At 34.1% G+C, this 22,214-nt stretch overlaps 1 protein-coding gene across 1 annotated transcript in view; it reads right to left on the bottom strand.

The window, feature by feature from the left end:
- Positions 1 to 22,214, bottom strand: part of LOC148939194 (pH-sensitive chloride channel 2-like) — a 168,157-nt gene that overhangs the window by 100,180 nt on the left and 45,763 nt on the right. The window contains exons 2-3 of the mRNA XM_089106621.1: positions 18,602 to 18,764; positions 16,225 to 16,454 (exon numbers count right to left, since the gene is read on the bottom strand). Of these exons, the coding sequence (XP_088962747.1) occupies positions 16,225 to 16,454; positions 18,602 to 18,764 (393 nt within the window). The remainder of the gene's footprint in view (positions 1 to 16,224; positions 16,455 to 18,601; positions 18,765 to 22,214) is intronic.

Here is a 22,214-nt window from a genome sequence, read left to right as displayed (position 1 = left end):
CCCATTCGATTGGAAATTCAAAGGGCTAGTGCCCATTTTAATAGTCGAAAGTGATTGGAGAGCAACTAACTCTTCTTTCATACCCACCTTTCCCAAAACACATCCAATTAAAATTTTGAGATATCAATTTTATTCAACATAGTTTTAAGTTCTGGCAATTAGGTCTTTGAGGATGAAAACACCCCACAGCCCTCAGGGCAAGGGTTGTAAGTGCCTCAGGGCAAGCCCTGGGGGCATATAAGGTTTTTATAGAACGCGTTGTCTTAGAAACTTCAAAAAAGGCTCATTCAATTGGAAATTGAAATGGTTAATGCCCTTTTTAATAGTCGACAGTAATTGGAAGGCAACTAACACCCCTTCCACGCCCACCATTTCCCTAAAAACATCCAATCGAAACTTTGAGATAGCCATTTTGTTCCACGCATATAAGGGCATATAAGGTTTTTATAGAACGCGTTGTCCTAGAAACTTCAAAAAAGGCTCATTCAATTGGAAATTGAAATGGTTAGTGCCCCTTTTAATAGTCGAAAGTAATTGGAAGGCAACTAACACCCCTTCCACCCACACGATTTCCCCAAACACATCCAATCAAAATTTTGAGATAGCCATTCTGTTCCACGCAGTTTAAAGTTCAGGAAATTATACATTTGACCAGGACACTCTCCCCATAGTCTTCAGGGCAAGGGTTATAAGCTATGCCCTGGGGGCATATATGTTTTTATTGAAGTCTTTGTCGCAGAAACTTCAAAAAGGGCTCATTCGATTGGAAATTCAAAGGTCTAGTGCCCTTTTTAATAGTCGAAAGTGATTTGAGGGCAACTAACCCCCTCTAGCGCCCATCTTTTCCCCAGACACATCCAATCAAAATATTTAGATAGCCATTTTGTTCAGCGTAGTTGATATCCCGATAGAAATTATGTTTTTGAGGAGGGAACTCCCCCACAGCCCTGCATATATGTTTTATTGAAATCTTTGTCGTATAAACTTCAAAAAGGGCTCATTCGATTGGAAATTCAAAGGTCTAGTGCTCTTTTTAATAGTCTAAAGTGATTTGAGAGTAACTACCCCCCCCCCTCACGCCCATCTTTTCCACAGACACATCCAATCAAAATTTTTAGATAGCCATTTTGTTCAACGTAGTTGATTTCCAGATAGAAATTATGTTTTTGAGGAGGGAACTCCCCCACAGCCCTCAGGGCAAGGGTTGTAAGTTATGCCCTGGGGGCATATAAGGTTTTTATAGAACGTGCTTTCGTAGAAACTTCAAAAAGGGCTCTTTCGATTGGAAACTGAAATGGCTAGTGCCCTTTTTAATAGTCGAAAGTGATAGGAAGGCAACTAACACCTCTTCCACGCCCACCCTTTCCACAAACATATCCAATATAAATTTTGAGACAGCCATTTGTTCCACGCAGTTTAAAGTTCAAGAAACTATACCTTTGAGCCGGACATTCCCCCCACAGTCTTCAGGGCAAGGGCTATAATTTATGCCCTGGGGGCATATAAGGTTTTTATTGAAATCTTTGTCGTAGAGACTTGAAAAAGGAATAATTCGATTGAAAATTCAAATGGCTAGTGCCCTTTTTAATAGTCGAAAGTGATTTGAGGGCAACTAACATCCCTCTCACACCCACCTTTTTCCCAAACACATCCAATTAAGATTTTTAGATAGCCATTTTGTTTCACGCAATTTAAAGTTTAGGAAATTATACCTTTGAGCAGGACACTCCCCCCACAGTCTTCAGGACAAGGGGTATAAGTTATGCCTTGGGGGCATATAATTTTTGATTGAAATCTTGAAAAAGAGATCTTTCGATTGGAAATTCAAAGGACTAGGGCCTTTTTTAATAGTCGAAAGTGTTTTGAGTGCAACTAACCCCCCTCTCACGCCCACCTTTTCCCCAAATACATCCAAAAAATTGACCCCCCTCCCTCTTCCCCCCCACCACTTCCCCAAACACATTCAATCAAACTTTAGATACAGCAATTTTGTTAAACGTAGTTGAAAGTTCTAGAAATTATGTATTTAATGATGAAAAACCCCCCAGAACCCCCTGGGCAAAGGTTATAAGTTATGCCCTGGGGGCATGTAAGGTTTTTATAGTTAGAGTTGTCTTAAAAACTTCAAAAGCGGCTCATTCAATTGGGAGTTGAGAGGGCTAGTGCCCTTTTTAACAGTCGAAAGTGATTGGAGGGTAACTAACCACCCTCTCCCGCACACCATTCCCCTAAACACATCCAATGAAGATTTTCAGATAGCCATTGTGTTCAATCTAGTAGAAAGTTCTGGAAATTAGGTCTTTGATCGTGATACCCCCCCCAGCCCTCAGGGAAAGGGTGGTAAGTTATTCCCAGTGGGCATATAAGGTTTTTATTGAAAGCGTTGTCGCAAAAACTTCAAAAGGGCTCATTTGATTGGAAATTGAAAGGGCTAGTGCCTTTTTTAATAGTTGAAAGTGATGGGAGAGCGACTAACCATTTTTCCAAACACATCCAAACAAAATTTTGAGATAGCCACTTTGTTTAACGTAGTTCAAAGTTCTGGAAATTATCTCGTAGAGGATGACAACCACCCTCACAGCCGTCAGGGTAAGGGTAGTAATTTACGCCCTGGGGGCATATAATATGTTTATAGAAAGCGTTGTCGTAGAAACTCAAAAAAGGCTCATTCGATTGAAAATCGAAAGGCCTTGTGCCCTTTTTAATAGTCAAAAGTGATTTGAAGGCTTGAAATTTTTTGGTAAAGATCGATGTGGGTAGAATGTATGATTTTTTTTTTTTTTTTTTTTTTTTTTTTTTTTTTTTTTTTAGACCAGGGCACTTCGTATTTAAGGAGTTGTTGTAGGAACTTCGAAAAGGGCTCATTTGATTGAAAATAGAAAAGGCTGATGCCTTTTTTAATTCCCATCCTACCGCACCCACCCTCCAATTTGCCTTTATGTTTGAAAACTAAATGTTGCCTTAATATTAAATCAAAATGCACTGTGTTAATGCTAATTCCCAATAAGTCATCTCAGCAGTATTCCAAGAACGACTGAGGGTATTATGTTCAAACTTTCGGGGCTACTTCTGCTCTTAAAATTTAACCAAGTCAAAATAGAGTAAGTGTATCGAACCTATCAAAGAAAGTAAGCAGATTTTTTTGCGAATGGTATCAAGTTTTTCATTTCAGGTCAACTAGAGGAGGTATGAAACGAAATTAAACACTACTAATTGTGTCCCGATTTTTAAAAGGGTGTATGTTGTTAAAAATGGCTGAAAATTTTTCCCCAGCATAGGCCTACAAATAGCAGACCCAACTATAAAGTCTTAAAAATCAAAAAGATTTAAAGTATTATTTTCTTCTTCCCTGAAAAGACTATGTCAATATAAAATGAACAGAAATTAATTAAAAAAAAACTTTTTCCACAAAATAAGTTTTTCAAAGAAAAGTAAAGAACTCCGTTAAACAAAAAAAATGAGTAAAAATAAAATCAAATAATCTACAAAGCGTGAAACTGCTGCAAATCAGCAATGATAAATAAATGAAACCCAAAACGAACAGAAATTACAATAAATAACCAAGTCAAACTTAATTGAGCAGAAATTAACATAAGTTGGCCTCAAAACTCCTATGCCTTCCCAAGGCCAGAACATAATTTGCACTTTACTGAAAAAAATACAAATGAATGTGCATTGTCAGTTTAATATACATATACCAAGGGCGGATCCAGGATTTTTTTTCGGGGAGGGGGTTACTAATTTTTGACTATTTCGGGGGGGATTTACTATTTTTTTACTCAGTTTTCGACTAATTTTACTGATTTTTACCTAGGTTTTACTAATTTTCGACTTATTTTCGACTCGGTCAAAAATTTCGGGGGGGGGGGGGGTTCAAAGCGTGTAACCCCCCGGATACGGCCTTGACATATACTGATATTTAGTAATCAAAATGTTAATATTACTTGATTTATTAAAGTTATAAAAGTAAGAAAATTTATATTTTTGTCAGTGAAGTGCAAATTATGTTCTGACCTTGGGAAAGCACAGGGGTTTTGAGCCCAACTTATGTCAATTTCTGTTCGTTTTGAGCTTGACTCGGTTATTTATTGAAATTTCTGTTCGTTTTGGGTTTCATTTATTTATCATTGCTGATTTGCGGTAGTTTCACACTTCGTAGATTATTTTTGCTCATTTTTCGTTTAACGGAGTTCTTTACTTTTCTTTCAAAAACTTATTTTGTGGAAAAAGTTTTTTTAATTAATCACAAATAATGATTCTTTTTCTGATCAAACTGATGAGGTATTTTCTACTATAGATCTTTGATTTTTTTTTTTTAGAGGGGTGCGCCATTTTTTTTCAATTATGACAACTTCCATTTTAAGCGGTCAACGTAAGCTATTACATTCTAGTTAATTACCAAAAATGTTTGTTTTTATAACACCTGTATTGTATGGTGAATTCCGTGCCTAAGCTAATTGTTTCTTTGCGTAAAATGGTTATGAAAAAGTAGCTTATATTTATGCATTAAATGAAGGGGCGGAGAAGATTTTTTATTTTCCTTATGGTAAATGAAAATAGGTGCACAGGTGTCTTTTTGAGTATAATAATGAATTATCGTCTCAGGCCCCTCCTCCAATATAAGCATGAGGGGGGATAAACAGTCATTTTGAAGTGATATTTTTTTTATTATGCATGGCTTATTAAACTCAAATTAAAAAAAGAGGTGGTGTGAGGAAACTAGGAAAACTAGGAATATATTCTTGTTTTCAGAATGTTCGTCTAATGCAGTTAGATGATGTTGTATACAAATTTTGTAGCTCAAGAATGGTGTCACATAAAGCTTTTGTAGCTCAAGTGCAAAATAGGTGTGAGGAATAGAATGATTTCGCTTTACTATAACACATTATAGAAAGAATAAAAACGCATTTAAAGGCAAAGAAAATATTTACGGTCTACGATAATTGTTAATTCAAGTTGTTTTGTCAAATATTTTATTTTTGAAGTAGCCTCCTTACTAAGGTTGAGCAATACCCCCTGTCATCGCTATTAAAGTTTAAATTCCTCTTAGATCAAAGGGGTTAAGCATCCTTTACTATTGTTTGACCCCGCCATAGTATCGTATCATTACCACATTTTTTCCTACATTTGGGCCCGTCAATGTGGGTGAGGAGCAATAGGGGTGAGTTATTTCTGAAAACCAAAATCCATATTTCTTAAATAATTATATATTCCTTTGAAAATAAGATTTTTTTTAGCCATATACGTCCTTTTTATGAAAACTAAATTCCAACTTTCTTAAGTAATCAAATGTTTCTATGAAAATAAGATGTTTTTAACCCTTTTATTTCATGGAAAACAAGCAATTTATTTTTCTATTTCAGGCAAACCCCAGTCAGGTGGAGCTTCCTGCTCCAAAAAGGGCAAAGGTTTGCGATGAGGGGGAAACCATGCAAGGTTAGAATGCTACCCTCTCAAGACCTGTGTTCCCCCTACAAAGCGAAGATTCGGGACCTTCACGAGCTGGTCCCACCATGCAAAGCCCAAAGAAGGACCCTTCATCCCCATGCAAGATGGAGTTGCTGGCCCTAGCGTAATTTTAAATTATTTCACAGTCATAGTTACTTCTCGAAAAGCTTATCTATTATCGATAAAAACGTGGTGTTTTTAGCACGATGAATCCCTTCTTTTAGAAGTAAACAAAATGGAAAATAGGTAGGCTGTCAGGGACCATGTTCAATGCCTCTATAAGGAGAAGAGGGGCATTGCCCCATCCACATCACTACTAAATTTATACATTCATTTCGCCTTAATAAAGGGGAAATAGCTAGGATCTTGCTGGTCCTACAAAAAAATGTATTTTTTAGCGATTAACTCTATGTTTAAAAAAAAAATGTTTTTAGCACCCTGCTTTCTAGGGGGCTAACTGGAAGTTTCGCCCCTCATTATTTTTTAAAAAAAACCTAACAATATGAGCAGTATTTTAGTAGTGTTTTACTGTTGAAAGGAAACCTTGTTCGGGGAAGGTGAATTTTAGAGCATTGCCCGTTTTTTCATAGCAATGAAAATAACACTTTCTTTTTTTCAGAGGAAAAGTTTACGTCAGCTCAAGGGGCGAGAGCTCTGAGCTTAATAATGTATTTGTTTTTCAGCCTAATGTATATTTTTTTTACAGCTTAAAATCATCAGTATCTCAAGGGAATAATAAACTCTTATATTCTTTTTTCAGGCCCCCATTGGTGATGATGAATGAATAGAAAAGCTACAGCTCAATATCTATGGTAAAGTAGGTGCACCAGTGGAACTATAAGCACCATCCCCTCCGTGAGTATTTTAAGACTCATAATCTTGATGGGGGACTTCGTAATAACTAAAGCGTAAAGAGGTGGTGCAACTAGTCCAAATCTATGGGGTAATTTCAGGTCCATATATTTTAACATATAGAATACCCTCACCATGCAAAAACGGCCACTTTTTCCCCATTTATGGAATAATTTCTGGGCCTTAGACCTTTGTTGGTAGAATACCATCAACATGTCTGAACGGTCACTTTGCCCCTCAAGAAATTTTTAGACTAATATTATATTCTGTTTCAGTCTAATATAAATTATTTTTCAGGATGAAATCAAAAGTATTTCAATGGGATAATAAGCTCTTAAATTTTTTTAGGTTGACCCACCGACATTACTAACTATACCACGGGCCAATATTGAGGACTTATTGTCACCTCCTACAAAACTCCATGATAGTCTATGTATGGGCCCGATGGAGAGTGAACGTGAGGGGCATTTTAATGCGAGGGTGAGCCATATTAGTGAACCTTTCCTCAATATTAAAAACATAAAATCGCGAAGAAAGGAAGAAAACGAGGACAGTTAACAGCCAGTGAAAAGAAATTGAAAAAATTATGCAAATATTTCGGTCAAGACCTCCACTTGACCGCCCTCAGTCCTCAGTGAAGAATAAAACTGATAAAAGTATAAAAAACCAAACCTAAAACTAAAAACACAAAACTAAAATTGTAACGGTGAACGGTGAACGGTGAACCCTTTCTCAGTAACGGTGAACGGCGAATTTTATCTTGATTAGCCAGTGTGGTCTCTGAAATTATTTATCTTTCCCCAACTTTGATTTAGACTCTTTTGCGAGGGATCTCAGCCTCGATGTGGAATTTTTAGACCATGTTTTACACCAAATATAACCTAGCATGGTCGAAAGGGTACTGGAAGACACAGTGCCCACCCCTCACAATGAAAGTGATGAGGGGAAAGCAGGAAAAATAGGTGCTGGCTCACCCCCTGTATTACCTGATTTTTACTTACCCGGCAGTGCCTTGCGTAATGTTTATATTTTTAGAGCTGAGTTTAAAGACCCCTTTACTACTCTTAAAAACGGTAGTATTCATATGGATCCAGTTGAAATAGTCCCCACACATGTGGGAAAGATTCGAGTCCTTCTTAAAAAACACATTCAGAAGAGGGATGGACAGGATAGCAAAAAAGCATTTATCGCTCAAAGAATATTAAAAAAAAAAATGAAAAGTCTGGTGAGGTATACTCGCATTACCTACAAACGGAAATCAAGACACTGCATCCGAACTTCCTCAATTTTGAGTAATTTTTTGCGAGTAGGTGGGAACTATTTTCAATAGGTTGGAAAATTACAATGAGATGGGAAGAGGTTCAGTGGTTTTGATTATTGAAAGTTTGGATTTAGATGTAAAAGCTTTTTAATAATTTAGGTAGAGTTTCCTCTTGGATTTTGCACTTTACTGAAAAAAATATATATGTTTTTACTTTTATAACGTTAATAAATCAAATAATTTTAACATTTTGATTACTAAATACCAGTATATGTATATTAAACTGACAATACACATTCATTTGTATTTTTTCAGTAAAGTGCAAATTTTGTTCTGGCCTTGGGAAGGCATAGGGGTTTGGCGCCCAACTTATGTTAATTTCTGCCCGTTTTGAGTTTGACTCGGTTATTTATTGTAATTTCTGTTCGTTTTGGGTTTCATTTATTTATCGATGCTGATTTGTGGTAGTTTCAGGCTTGGTAGATTATTTTGTTTTATTTTTTTGCTCATTTTTTGTTTAATGGAGTTCTTAACTTTTATTTGAAAAGTTATTTTGTGGAAAAAGTTTTTTTAATTAATTTCTGTTCGTTTTATATTAGATAGATGGATAGATAGATTTATTTTCCATATATCAGTAAAGGAATTACATAACAATCTACAAATCCCCACAAAGGCTCCATGGCCTGTAGGAGGGGGATTATGAAAAGATCAAATAAACATTAAACATTTAAACGCTTAAGATTTAAACAATATAGACATAACATTAATATTTAAACATATAAACATAAGCATCTGAACTTTTAACATGTGAAGCATTTGAAAAAAAAAAAAAAAAAAAACAGGAGAGTTCACTAAATAAGCTTTATCAAAAAATTGACAGCAGGCAAAAATAAAGAAAATTAATCACATGGAAACAAATATTTTCTTACTAGTATTTTGAAGGTGCCAAACGAGTGGCATTCTCGAGCCGAATCGGGAATGGTGTTCCATGTCAAATGACACGCAACAAGAGGATTAAAATCGGATCTTATTGTTGGTGTATGGGGAATTTGGATATTTAGAGAACTATAGAGTTGATACTTTAACCGATCAGATACAAAAGAAAATGTAAACCTAAGGGACCTAGGAATATCACCATGGAGATGAAGAAAAGCGAAAGACACACAGGAAAGAATATAAAGTTTTTTAATATCAAGTAATGGTTTAGTTGCCGAACGATTTACATCCCGGATAAGATTTATAGCTTTATCATAAGTATTCGAAAGCGGTTTGAGAAAAGAAGGGAAAGTAGACATCGATATGACTGAACAATAGGAAACATAAGAATGAATTAAGCTATGAAATAGGATTCTTAGAATTGGTCCCGGAAAGATATGTTTTAGTTTTCTTAGAATACCGAGGTTTCTGCATACCTTCATTTTAATCAAATCAGTATGGTGTTTGAAAGATAAATTTTCATCTAGGAGGATACCTAGGAAACGGACATGGCCATCCTTTGGTCTACTAATAATGCCTTTGGATATATGAATTTCAGATAATTGAGGGCAAGCCTGGGATATACGAGAAAAAACTAAAAAACTATTTTTAGAAACATTTAAGGCAAGAGAGTTAGCATCAAACCAAATTGAAACTCTCTCAAAGAGGTCCACTAACTATGTACAAACCTCATCCTCTGTTCTCCCAGAAGTAATAAGGGTGGTATCATCGGCAAAAGTAACAAGAGAATCCGAGGTATGCAAACTATAGTTATGGGTAAGGGAGACTGTTGAATAAAATAGACGACAGCAATAAAGAGGATTTTTATTTCTAACTGCAAAAATTAGGTCATTTATATAAATTAAAAACAGTACCGGCCCTAAAACTGACCCTTGAGGGACCCCCTGGTCAACACTTGATGTTGATGTTTTTTAATGTTGGTTAAGTCCCAAGTGCTTATGTAAATATGTTTACAAAATTTGTAGTGCATTTATTTGTATTAAAGAAAACATGTATTAAATTTTTTGTCTTTTTAGGTAAATATTCAAAAGATTGAGGTTAAGCTCTGTTAGTTTATTTTGACAGCGTGAAGAGTAATATGTATCAATCTCCATTCAGATCAATTCTTTGCGGTCAATCAATGTCTGGCAAAATAACACTTAACGAGAATAATTCAAAATCGTGAAAGAATGTTTTTAGAAAATCCTAAAAAATCCATTATTGCTATAGTGTGTGGCAAGAGTCCTATGATAAAACAAAGACTACTGCATCAGACATAAATTCATACGGGGACTTAATGTATTTAATAATACAGAACCAAGCTTGTGGTTGATTATTGATGATTTAGCTGAATCCATTGAGGAATAGCCTCAGGAGATGTTACACGGTTCAATCACGGTTCATATACATATTATATACATATATACATATTATATACATATATTATATACAATATACATATTCACGGTTCAATCTCATCTTGAAAATTTTTTCGTAAACGTTGTTCTCCACAATCTCTTTCATCAGAGCAAATGTATGAGAACACTTGCTTTAAACTGTGGTTACTATATTATCTACAGGGTTGTTCGTGATTCAAGTTTTTTCATAGCTTCAAACAAACAAATATATCCCAGTATACCATAATGTTTTCTCTGGGCTTACAATCAGGCTACAAATAAACCCTATGGTTACATTCTGTTGGATCTCAAGCAAAAAATAGTTGAGGATGTATGTATAGTCACTGATATTTTTGACAATAAAATTACCGTATATCTATCATTGCACAGTATAAAAGGTCATTAGTCGCCATCATGACACTGAAGAAACTACATGAAAAACAGACATTAATTTTTTGTCCTAGGTAACTCAAAACCGTGACTTACGAAGGTTATGCTCAAATACGGCATTGACAATTAATTTATTAATCTCCTATTTGAGCTTCGTTTAAATTTAACTGAAGGTATTTTTCAACTGCCAGAAGTAGTTAAGCAACGGACAAAACAAAATCGTTTACTTGTACGTGCCCAATCTTGCAAAAGTAAGGGAAAAGACTTTAAAATAAAACAACTTGCTCAAGCTGTTGGTAGCATTTTTTCACTGTTACTGCCAATAATTCCAGGATTTGTAAACAGTATTCTATAGAAAAAATGGCTAAACCTTACAAATTGACGCCAATAGAGCTCGCCCTTTCACCAAATAGCTTTTTGAAGATAATCTTGATAAATTTATTAACAATGAGACAATTGCCGACGATGAAAAATAGTTTCGCTTCAAAATGCCCTTCAACATGTCGATAGGCATAAAGCCTACTGTGAACGACCACTTAAAGTAAATCTCATTGATCAACCTCAAAATTCAACAGCACCGCCAACACCGCAAACACCAACTCAGGAAGAAGATTTATCTAAAGGTTTATCAAGTGTTGTAGACCTAATGCCTCAATCGTATCAGGAGCAATGTAAAATATTGTTGACCTATCTCGCTGAAAATGAACATGTAAAATTTGATGACAAAAAAGTGAAGTTAATATCCACGGCAAGACCTACATTTTAATTGATTTGGTATCGTATTTGCCTACAAATCATAAAAGACTTAAATCATTTGATACTAATTTGTATAAATTTTTAAAGTCGTCAAACTTTCCAAGAAGTCTTATTGTGAGTAAACATGTTTTAAATCGATTAAGGGAATATGGAGAAATATCAAAAGATGTTTTTACATCTTTTTCGGAAAATACTAGCACACCAAGTGGGGGGGAAGAGTTAAAAGGTATCAAACCAAGGCGTCTTGATATTAGCGCATCGCCTATTAATTTTCAAAAGGGTAGCGGACGCTTCACGCCGCGTTTACGTTCAAAGTGGCTCAAGTTTTGAAAGGCTTTTATTAAACTTTTGGTGAATTGGGAAGTTTAAGCTCCCCCACTACCCTGGCTCGAGTCACTGGACCTGAAAAAAAGCTAGCGAGAGAGTATTGACAGAGTGAACCCAGATACAAACTTCATCGAAATCATTGAGGTCGCAGCAGTCATTATAAAAAAACTAGAGCCTTTTTCCCATTGCATATATTACAAGCGGATCTTTTGAGTCTAGACGAGATTCAAATATGTCGCAAAAGCCCGTACAATTATACTTTACTTGCAATCAGTGTTTTTAGTCGCTATGCACTTGCCGTTCCTTTTTGCTCAAAGACAGGTGATGAATTTGCTAGAGCCCTTGAATCTATCTTTGAACAAGATTGTTATAGGAAAATTGAACAGATCGGAGAAGTGAATTTGCTAATCCACATGCAGAAACGTTTAATTAAAATATAATACAATGTTCTATCACAGTTATAGTCAAATAAAGGCGGCATTACTTAACGATTGATACGAACTATTCGACCTTTAATCTTGATATGTTGTAAATTGAAAAATACAGATGTTTTTATTCAAGATTTAAATAAAATCAAATTGCTTTATAATTAACGCCCTAATCGATCCCAGTTCAATCTTAGTCCTTTTGAAGTAAATCACAGTTAAATTACACTTGACATTTTTATTAAACAATATTCCTAAGAAAGGCAAGGGAAAAAGAAGAAATTTAATTTTGGTGACACAGTTCGAATTAATTGAGCTATTTATATTTTTGAAAAGGGGAATTACTTGTGGTCCGCTGAACTTTTTAAAATGTCAAAAGTCTTAGACACTAAACCTGGAACATATAGTCCTCGTGATATGAAAGATGAAGAGATTCTTGGTGGTTTTTACGAGTATGAATTGCAAAAAGTTAAAAACAATTGAATGTATCAGATTGAAAAGATATTAAAAAGTCGAACTCGTAAGAGTAAGAGACAGTTGCTTGTTCGTTGGTTAGGACAAAAATCTGATTTTGATTCTTAGATTGCTGTTGAAGACGTTTACAACGCCCAATTATTTCTGTGTGACATTCATGTCATATGTATCTGACCCCTTCTATGAAAATTTGAATAAAACAAGGAATTTTTGGACAAAACCCTCCCCCGCCATCATATTTGAGGGAAAGTATGAATCTGCCCTTGTTAATTGTATTCTTCAAAATACAGATGATATCCTGAGAAAAGATCGTACATACGTTGTAAAAGTTAGACCAAACGTTTGACCAGTGTATAGTGAGGACGAGGAATGGGTAAAATTACTTAACTCTGAGTTATACCCGCATCTCACTCTAAAATACAAGAATTATGGTAGTATGACTGATTTTTCAGCAATTAATAGAAAATTTCTTCTCGCCAGAAGGATGCATTCCACTTTAACTCTTCAATGGAATGGGGTAGGGTTTACATTAGCTCTCCCATCGAGAATGAAACAATTCATCTGAACGACAATTTTATAGATATTCTTGGTTTTAAACAGAATATAATCGAGGAAAATAAATTGGAAATGAAATTGAATTTCAACCTTGTACTGGAGATGAAATTCTGAAGGTTGTGAAAACAATCAAATTTAATTCAGCAGGGACAGATGGAATTAATTTGAAGGCTTTTAAATCATTGATGGGTTATTTAATACCATGTCTCGTCCACATAATCAATCTTTCCCTGGAAACTGGGGTATTCCCTGATGCACTTAAAAGGGCAAAAGTCATCCCTCTCCATAAAGGTGGGTCTAAACTAGATATGGAAAATTATAAACCTATATCAATCCTTCCCCTGTTTTCAAAAACATTTGAAAAAATTGTGCATAAAAGGCTATATGATTACCTTACGAAAACAGGGATGTTAATTGAAACTCAGTTCGGCTTTAGAAAAGGTCACTCGACGTCGGACGCCGTGCATTCTCTCTGTGATATTGTAAATGGATGCTTTGAACGTGGTGAAATCCTTTTGACTGTTTTTATTGATTTTAGAAAGGCGTTTGATACAGTGGATTTTAAAATTTTACTCAAACGTCGACAGTCCCTTGGAGTTTGTGGTAATTATCTGAAATGGTTTGATAGTTTTTTAAGAGGAAGATCTATTCAAGTTGTTTTAAATGATGCATTTTCTTCTCCCTACCAAGTGAAGTGTGGTGTACCTCAGGGATCTGTCTTGGGACCACTTCTGTACCTTGTGTATGTTGATTCAATGCATTTTTACTTACCGGAGTGTTTTATCATGACTTTCGCGGATGATACTGTTTTAACTATGTCTAGTTGAATGATTGATGATCTATTGTTGAAAGTAAATAGGGTTTTAAAGTCATTTTATGTATTTACAAGTTTGAGCCTTTTGTCAGTGAATGTTAAAAAAACTAATTTTATGATTTTTAGGAGAATTGGTAAGCCTCCGAGTGTTGATGGAGAGATATTTTTTAATGGTAAGCCTTTGTCATGGGTGCATGAGGTGCGTTATCTGGGCTTCCAGCTTGATTGTAATTTGTCTTGGAAGCACCATAGTGATCTTGTCGCAGCTAAAGTTGCTATAGGTCTGCGAATTTTGCGTCGTTTGAAGCATTTTTTACCATTATCGGTTCTTTTATTATTGTATCATAGTATTGTTGCGCCCTATATTTTTTATGGTTGTGTCATTTTGTCTACCAATTTTTATACAAATTTCAAAATGAGTGCAGATTTTACAAAATAAAACAGTACGTCTTCTTGGGAATTATATAGAAAATGTGAATGATACAGCGTCATGTTTAAAAAAATTAAGAGTGCTTAACATTGGTCAGATTTGCGATTACCAAGCTACTATTTTTGCCTATAGCTGTTGGAATGATGTATGTCCTCCAGTTTTTACAATTTTTTTTCGCGTTAGTTCACTCCACAGGTATGCGAATAGAGAGGTGGAAAATTTTACGGTTGAGTATCGAGACATCAAACGTGCAGGTTTTGGAATTCGGTATTTGGCTCCGGCTATTTGGAATGATATCCCAGCTGGCGTTCGGGATGCTGAACACATTGGGTCGTTTAAAGTAAAAATAAAAAAACCTTTTTTGGGAGAGGGGAAATAATTTATTATTATTGTCATTATTATTCTTAATGTCTGTTTTTTTTTGTTTTTTTTTTCATAGATTTTGGTATTAATGGTTAATTGAGAGAGAGTGTTCAGGTCTTTTTTTTTTTTAATGAATTTTGTAAATGGTTGAGAATTAGAGGATTGCAGCCGTCTTTCATCAGGCTTTTTGAGCCTTCCCCGGAAAGTTGCTTGTATATAGTTTATTTTGTAATTAGTAGTAAATAAAGCAAGTCAAGTCAAGCTAAAAGTTCTGTTACCATCTGTGGGATGGAACTTGTTATTTTTGCAGACTATCCACCCAGGTTCTCATCGGACAATTATATATATCTTCTTGCATCCTTTCTCGAGACATCGAGAGTCTGTAATAGCAATGTCCCCCTCCTGAGTGTTCTTGAACGAAAAACTATTCAAAACACATTCACCATTACAATATCAAGCACCTTCAATATATTCCTGTAAACACTTTGTATTTGGAACTCTGTCAGTTGCCATTGAAAAGTGAATTAGGCGATCCTTTAGTAATAACAGAAGGTTTGGCAGACTATCCAGCCGGCTTCTCATCGGACAATTGTCTTTTTTTATTCATCCTTTGTCAAGACATCGAGAGTTGGTATTACCAATGTCTCCCTCCTGAGTGTTCTTGAACGAAAAACTAGCATGACAAACTAGTGATAAAAAAATAATTAAATTAAAAAAAATTGTTTAAATTTTTTGGGATTCTTAAAAGTTATTTTTCTATGTTTTTGTTATTCTCTTTTTTGTGCGGGATTTTATTGGAGTATTTTTATTGATGTATTTATTTTCTTTTTGCTCTTCTCTCTGTGAGTTTGTAAGTATTTTTTTTCTTTGAGAAAGTGGCTTGTGTGTCTCCCCCTGTGTTTATAAGCCAAAGAACATTTTGGGGAATAGCATAGTGTAGTATTGCATATGCATTTCATGATTAATAAATCTTATTTTATTATATTATTTAACCATATAAATTTTGGCTGCATATTGTTACACCACATAATATTTTTCTGGACTACATTAACTAATAATGGAATTAAATCCGTATACAGTTCGTAACTGGAGAGATGTAGTGATTCTGATTTCTCCCTCGGTTCGTTCAGACTTTAGTCTGTATGGGACTTTGGGGCGTGCTTGGAACTTGATTCCTGCTGAGATCCGACAATCACGAAAACTTGGTTCTTCAAGAAATAGATGAAAATTTTTTTATTAAGAGTAAATGTTAAATAAGTTTTAGTCATTCTAGGATTTTATATATTTCTTGGCTGTTGTTTAGCTAGCGTGGGATCCTCAATGACGTTGGCAAAATTTTGATTTTTTTATTGTTGGGTGATGGGAAGATTACCGTATGCATGGAAACTGTTGGTGAGTTGGTTTCTTATTCCTTATCGATTGAAATTCAGGCGTAGTTTAGCATGGATATACCCAGATTTATTAATAATTAGTTAATGTGAGTTGTTTCCCAAGTAACGGACCATTCAGTCCTTTAGGATGTTGTCTTTACTATTGCTTATTTATTGAAATAAGTGGAATTTGAACTTAATAAATAATGGCTTAAGAGCAAGGAAATTCATATTTGCTTACCCCTATTTCTTCTCCAAAAAGACAGTTATGATTTTTGGGCCACCCCTGCCAAGTTTCAGCCCAATAGGTCCATACGTTTGGGAATGCGTAGCAAAGAAGCAAAACCAAAAAACGTAGCACAATATAGAAGAAGAAAAATACCTCACCTATACGAATAGGATACCATCCCATCTGATCTTATATTAACTAATGTATTTGATGCCGGTATATCTATAATCGACGAACCTCTTTCATTGATTACATAAATAGTTGGTTTCCATATTCTATCCGCGTATTCTGCTTCCCCCTTAAGTAGTAATGAACTTTCCAAAGGACGGGAATAAGAAAGTCGATCATCGTGCCATGTATATTCGATTAGTAACTGGGATGAAAGTACCTAAAAAATTGAAAGTGATGGGTAACTATAGAAAGTTCTTAAAAACGTTGTGAATGTCGTCATTTTTGCTCAAAGGGCTAGTAATATATGACATATCTAAAGCCGAACCACAATACACACATCTCGAACCTAACCTGACCTAGATATGTGCACTGTGAGCCGAACTGACCAGCCAGGACAAAATAGAGAGAGAACAATTCTCAAAATGAAGGAAACAAACGTGACTATGGCCAGTAAAAAGAAAACACAAAGTAAAATATATATATATATATATATATATATATATATATATATATATATATATATATATATATATATATATATATATATATATATATATATATATATATATATATATATATATATATATATATATATATATATATATATATATATATATATATATATATATATATATATATATATATATATATATATATATATATATATATATATATATATATATATATATATACATAAATAGAGTTACGTCAGTTTTCTTATTGTTTATTATATATATATATATATATATATATATATATATATATATATATATATATATATATATATATATATATATATATATATATATATATATATATATATATATATATATATATATATATATATATATATATATATATATATATATATACATATATATATATATATATATATATATATATATATATATACCTCATATCACTCACTCACTCACTCACTATATATATATATATATATATATATATATATATATATATATATATATATATATATATATATATATATATATATATATATATATATATATATATATATATATATATATATATATATATATATATATATATATATATAAAGGCGAAATATCAGTGTCGTTTTACTTTGTCTTTTCTTTCTACTTTTATTAGTCCCGTTTGTTTCATCTTGAGATTTTTCTTTTCTCTCTTTTTTTTTTACTAGGAAAATGACAAATATATATTAAATAAACATAATAAATAAAATCTTGGTCCTTGCCACTTCTAAGGTTTATTTATAGCTGACACCCTCGATTTCTTTAATGTTTTTTTTTCTACTCTTTCAAAATTATGATTTTATAAGGGCAGTATCCCATTTACGTCAATGGTCCCACACTGAACCGTGAAAAACGATAAGCAATATTATTTTGCTAAATTTGCCAGTAGTTTTGTATGAACAGATTTTCAAAAGAAACCATCTGAAATAAAGGGGAATATTTACCAAAGAGGCAAGCTAGAAGTCAACCTCTCTTCTAATGCTATCCTGAGCCTTAAGAAGCAAACGGCATTGCTTCCTAATTGTGTTTAAGCGTGCAATTGGTTGCCTCTAAAGTCTATTTGCGATAAAAAAAACTGTCTACCGCTTAACATACAATTTTAAAACTTATTTTTAATATGCTGCCTCAAAAGGCACTAAATAATGGTCAAGAATTATCATTCTTCCCTCTCATTGCATATACAATTATGGGCTATCTCACTATCGTATGTTCTCTGGAACTGGGCGGTTGTGTAAAAAAAAACTTTTGCTTCATAAAATTCTGAGTTCTTAAAATTAGGATGGTCGAGATTGACTTGTCCTCTGAGGCTGAGGTTGAATTTGTTAGTTGAGGCGTAAAATTATTCAAGAGTTTAACTGCATTAAAATTAGAGGAAAAGCAATGTACAGCGGTATTACTATCAGTGAAAGTAAAATACGGTATAATATTTTACATCAAAATAGCTTTCCTGCATCTGCAAAGCATTTGAAGTTGGAAAAATCTTAGCAGAAAAATCTGATTCTGAGAACTAATTTTGGCGAGCGAGGCAGATGACAATCTTCTGGAGTGTTGCTAACAATACATACGAAAATATTGCTGAAAGATTATGAGTGGATTTTTTTTTGTATCTCACCAAAAGCTGGGCGCATCCGAAGCCATACTTCTGACCGCAAGGCAGCGTATAAGACTGAAGAGAACAGCACTGCTGTAAATGCAGTACTTTCTACTTGGTTTCAGGTGTTGAATATGGTTACCCGTACAGCACCAAAAGAGGAATTATGACTTCTTAAATCAGAATCTGGATCAATTACGAATGGAACATATTGAATTTTACGTAACTTTGTAACCTTAAGTAAACGGAGGATATACTTACAGAGCTTTGAGTTTGTATCCCTGTGAGTAGCACTACTGTGGCTTCTAACTCCACCAACAAAGGACCCTCACTGTCTGGCCGCCGCCGCAAATCATAAATATTAGGGTCCGTAAGGTTGTAAAACAGTTCTACTTCATTGATACGCTCAGCAGTAACGATTGCCCTTTAAGATAAAATAATTATCACGGCAATTTGACATTTTCCAGTCCATAATGTGAGAAAGCTACCGTAAGAATGTAAAATAATTTTGGCACTTTCACAATGCGCCATACAACCATTCATACTAGCAAAATTTTAGACTGTACGCTGTATTATGTAACTTTCCGAAGCAAATTTTATCCGTAACGTACGCCGCGCTAAGAAGATTCGAGCTTTTCATAGAATGTTGCGTATAGTAACCTTATATTGCGTAATTGGTAAGTCAATATAGCAGCATAGCAAAAGAATGGAGTTTTCGTCTGAGCTATTAACAAATCTTGAAATAAAATTGACGAACTTATCTAGAAAGCCTTTGACCCTTTATCAGAGCTTGAATCTCCATCTCCATTCCACATGTTTTTAGTTTTGAATAGTTTGCTATTTTAGATAATGATCTTGATGGATTTAAGAAATTTACCTTAGCCTGGTGTGAAAGAACATGTTTAAGTGTGAAACGTAATACTTAATGTAGCTAATCTTGACCAATCAGAATAGAAAATTACGTACGTAATGTGAAAACTACTTTATGGTTGACCTACAGAAATAATCCACCAAACAGAAGCAAGTTTACATTCCTACGGATTTTCTGGAAATAGGTGTTATACACCTACTTAGCCAATTTTCAACTTCTATTTACATGAAATGAATGGTTATTAAATACTCAGAACTAATTATTATAATCATTATAAGTTTATTTTTTCTGATCTAGTGAGAGGACTAGTCAGGTTTTTTTCTCTTTTTTTACTGAATATACAAGGAATTAAAGATAATTTAACACTTAACATTTTAAAATTAAATTTAGTCGCTATCTAGCTGCTAACTGAATAACTGTGTTCTACGTTCAGCAAAGCTACACTTTAAACCAAAACTGTGTGTGCTATTATTTTTTCTCAAAAATGCAGTTCACCGTGAAAATCTTGCAGAAGCATGTAGTTGGGCTGGTTGATTTATTTACTGCTGTTGAAAATACCAGGTGTGCTTTCTCGCCACTGTGCTATATGTTTCTTGCCTACAGACGAATATACAGATAGGCAGTATTTTTTAACCAGTCTTTTTACGATCATATTTCCTTAATTATTGTAATTTAATAAAATAATAGTTACTGTAAACAATAGAGATTTAAATATTTTTTTTATTTGAGTATTCATTTGAATGAAAAATGGTTATCTATTTACTGAATTAAATAAATAGCACTGACACTTCCAGGGAGGGCTAGAAGGGGGGCTTTCCCCACAGAAACAAGAATATTTGTGTCAAAACAGGAAAAAAAAAATCCATTTAAATCTAGTTGAAAAAAAATCCTGGTAGTATTTCCCTGCATCTAATAAATTTTTCTCCTCCTTTTCCTCCTCCTTTTCCTCCTCCTCCTCCTAATTAAACTCTTTCTTTACCCCAATCTATTGAAAAGTTCAGTCTTTCCGCACCCATGAATCCCCCGTTGCCTTTAAATCCTTTCTAATGACCTCTTCCTATCCTGCTCGGAACGACTAAAAAACACTGTCCTTGGCATTCGTATGACATGGCTTAGCCACCTTAACCTTTATTTTCTTGTAGCAATAGAAAATATACCTACTGTAATAGACATTGATTTTACTCTAGATTGATTCTAGATAAAAAATTTATATATATATATATATATATATATATATATATATATATATATATATATATATATATATATATATATATATATATATATATATATATATATATATATATATATATATATATATATATATATATATATATATAAAAACAGACAGTTGCAGGATACCATGCGAAGACTATTGAAATCTCGAAACCTGGGGTAAGAATGATCTGCGGTCACACGTCCCTTCTTCTTGCAGCACCCGTACTTTATCAAATAAGGACCCATATTTATTTTTTCAATTTTGTAGGATATTTTTTTTTTAAGGTCTGCCTAAGAGCATTGTGTTGACACTACCTCTACCAAATATGAAGTGGCAAATTTATAATAGTATTTCGGAACCTGGAGCATTAAGACAGTGTTGCAACCAAATATCCCGGACAGCGCCATTTGCCGTTTAAAGCGTTTCTTTAAAAGGGCTAAGCAGTAGAAGGGGGGGGGGGTACCAGCCCGAACAGGGCTCCTTATATGGGCATAGCCTCCCTAGGGAGAACACGTGGTTAATGGGGTCAATGACATAAATTTCCCAGGTCGATATTGTTGTTGTTGTTGTTTTGACCATTTGCATAGAGTCATTAGGGAGAACACATGGTTAATTAAAGCGATTGGGAATTTGCAACACCTGTGCTGTCAGTCATTAATCAAATTGTTTCCGGGCAAAGTTTAATAATGTCTGACAGGTGCTGTCAGTCATTAATCAAATTGTTTCCAGGCAAAGTTTAATAAAGTCTAACAGGTGATGTCAAGATTGATTGATATATCACGAAATGGGAATTAATTTGTTGTTTCTAAGGGGAATTATTGATTCACGAAATGGGAATTAATTTGATGTTTCTAAGGGGTAGGTGGGGAAGAGATATATTGATTGCGTAATCGAAGGAGAGAATTCCGAGAAATTGATTACATAATCGGTAGAACCCTATAAGGAGCTCGTGACGGGAATCCTTTTATGGGCATAGAATGACGTAATCAACTAGGACAATTGGATTTCTGAGAAATTGATTACATAAACGGTAGAACCCTATCAGAAGGTCATGACGGGAATCCATTTATGGGCATAGAATGACGTAATCAACTAGGACAAATGGATTTCTGAGAAACTGATTACATAATCGGTAGAACCCTATCAGAAGGTCATAACGGGAATTAATTTATGGGCATAGAATGACGTACTCGACTAAAACCATTGGATTTCGGAAAAATTGATTACATATTCGGTATAACCATTTCAGTATGTCCTAACGGGTATCCATTTATTGGCATAGAATGATGTAATCCACTAGGACAAACGTATTTCTCAGAAATTGATTACATAATCGGTAGAACCCTATCAGAAGGTCATGACGGGAATTCATTATGGGAATAGAATGACGTAGTCGACTAAGACAATTGGATTTCTGAGAAATTGATTACATAATCGGTAGAACCCTATCAGGAGGTCCTAACGGGAATCCATTTATGGACATAGAATGATGTAATCAACTAGGACAAATGGATTTCTGAGATATTGATTACATAATCGGTAGAACCCTATCAGAAGGTCATGACGGGAATTCATTTATGGGATATAGAATGACGTAAGCGACTAAGACAAGCAAGTTACTTTCTTAATGTCCCTCCTAAACCCATTTTGCAACTTGAAGTACGGTTATGGTTTACCTTGTCACAGTTACATTTTCTTGATTTTTCAAAGTTCATTTTGAATTTCTTTCATTGAAATGCAAGAGTTGGACTATTTCAGAAGTGTTTGGTTGTGGTTTACCTTGT

This window comes from Artemia sp. Qi Xiang Cuo, chromosome 21, assembly GCF_049724085.1.
Source record: "Artemia sp. Qi Xiang Cuo chromosome 21, ASM4972408v1, whole genome shotgun sequence".
NCBI lineage: Eukaryota > Metazoa > Arthropoda > Branchiopoda > Anostraca > Artemiidae > Artemia > Artemia sp. Qi Xiang Cuo.
This window is presented reverse-complemented; position numbering and strand designations above follow the sequence as displayed.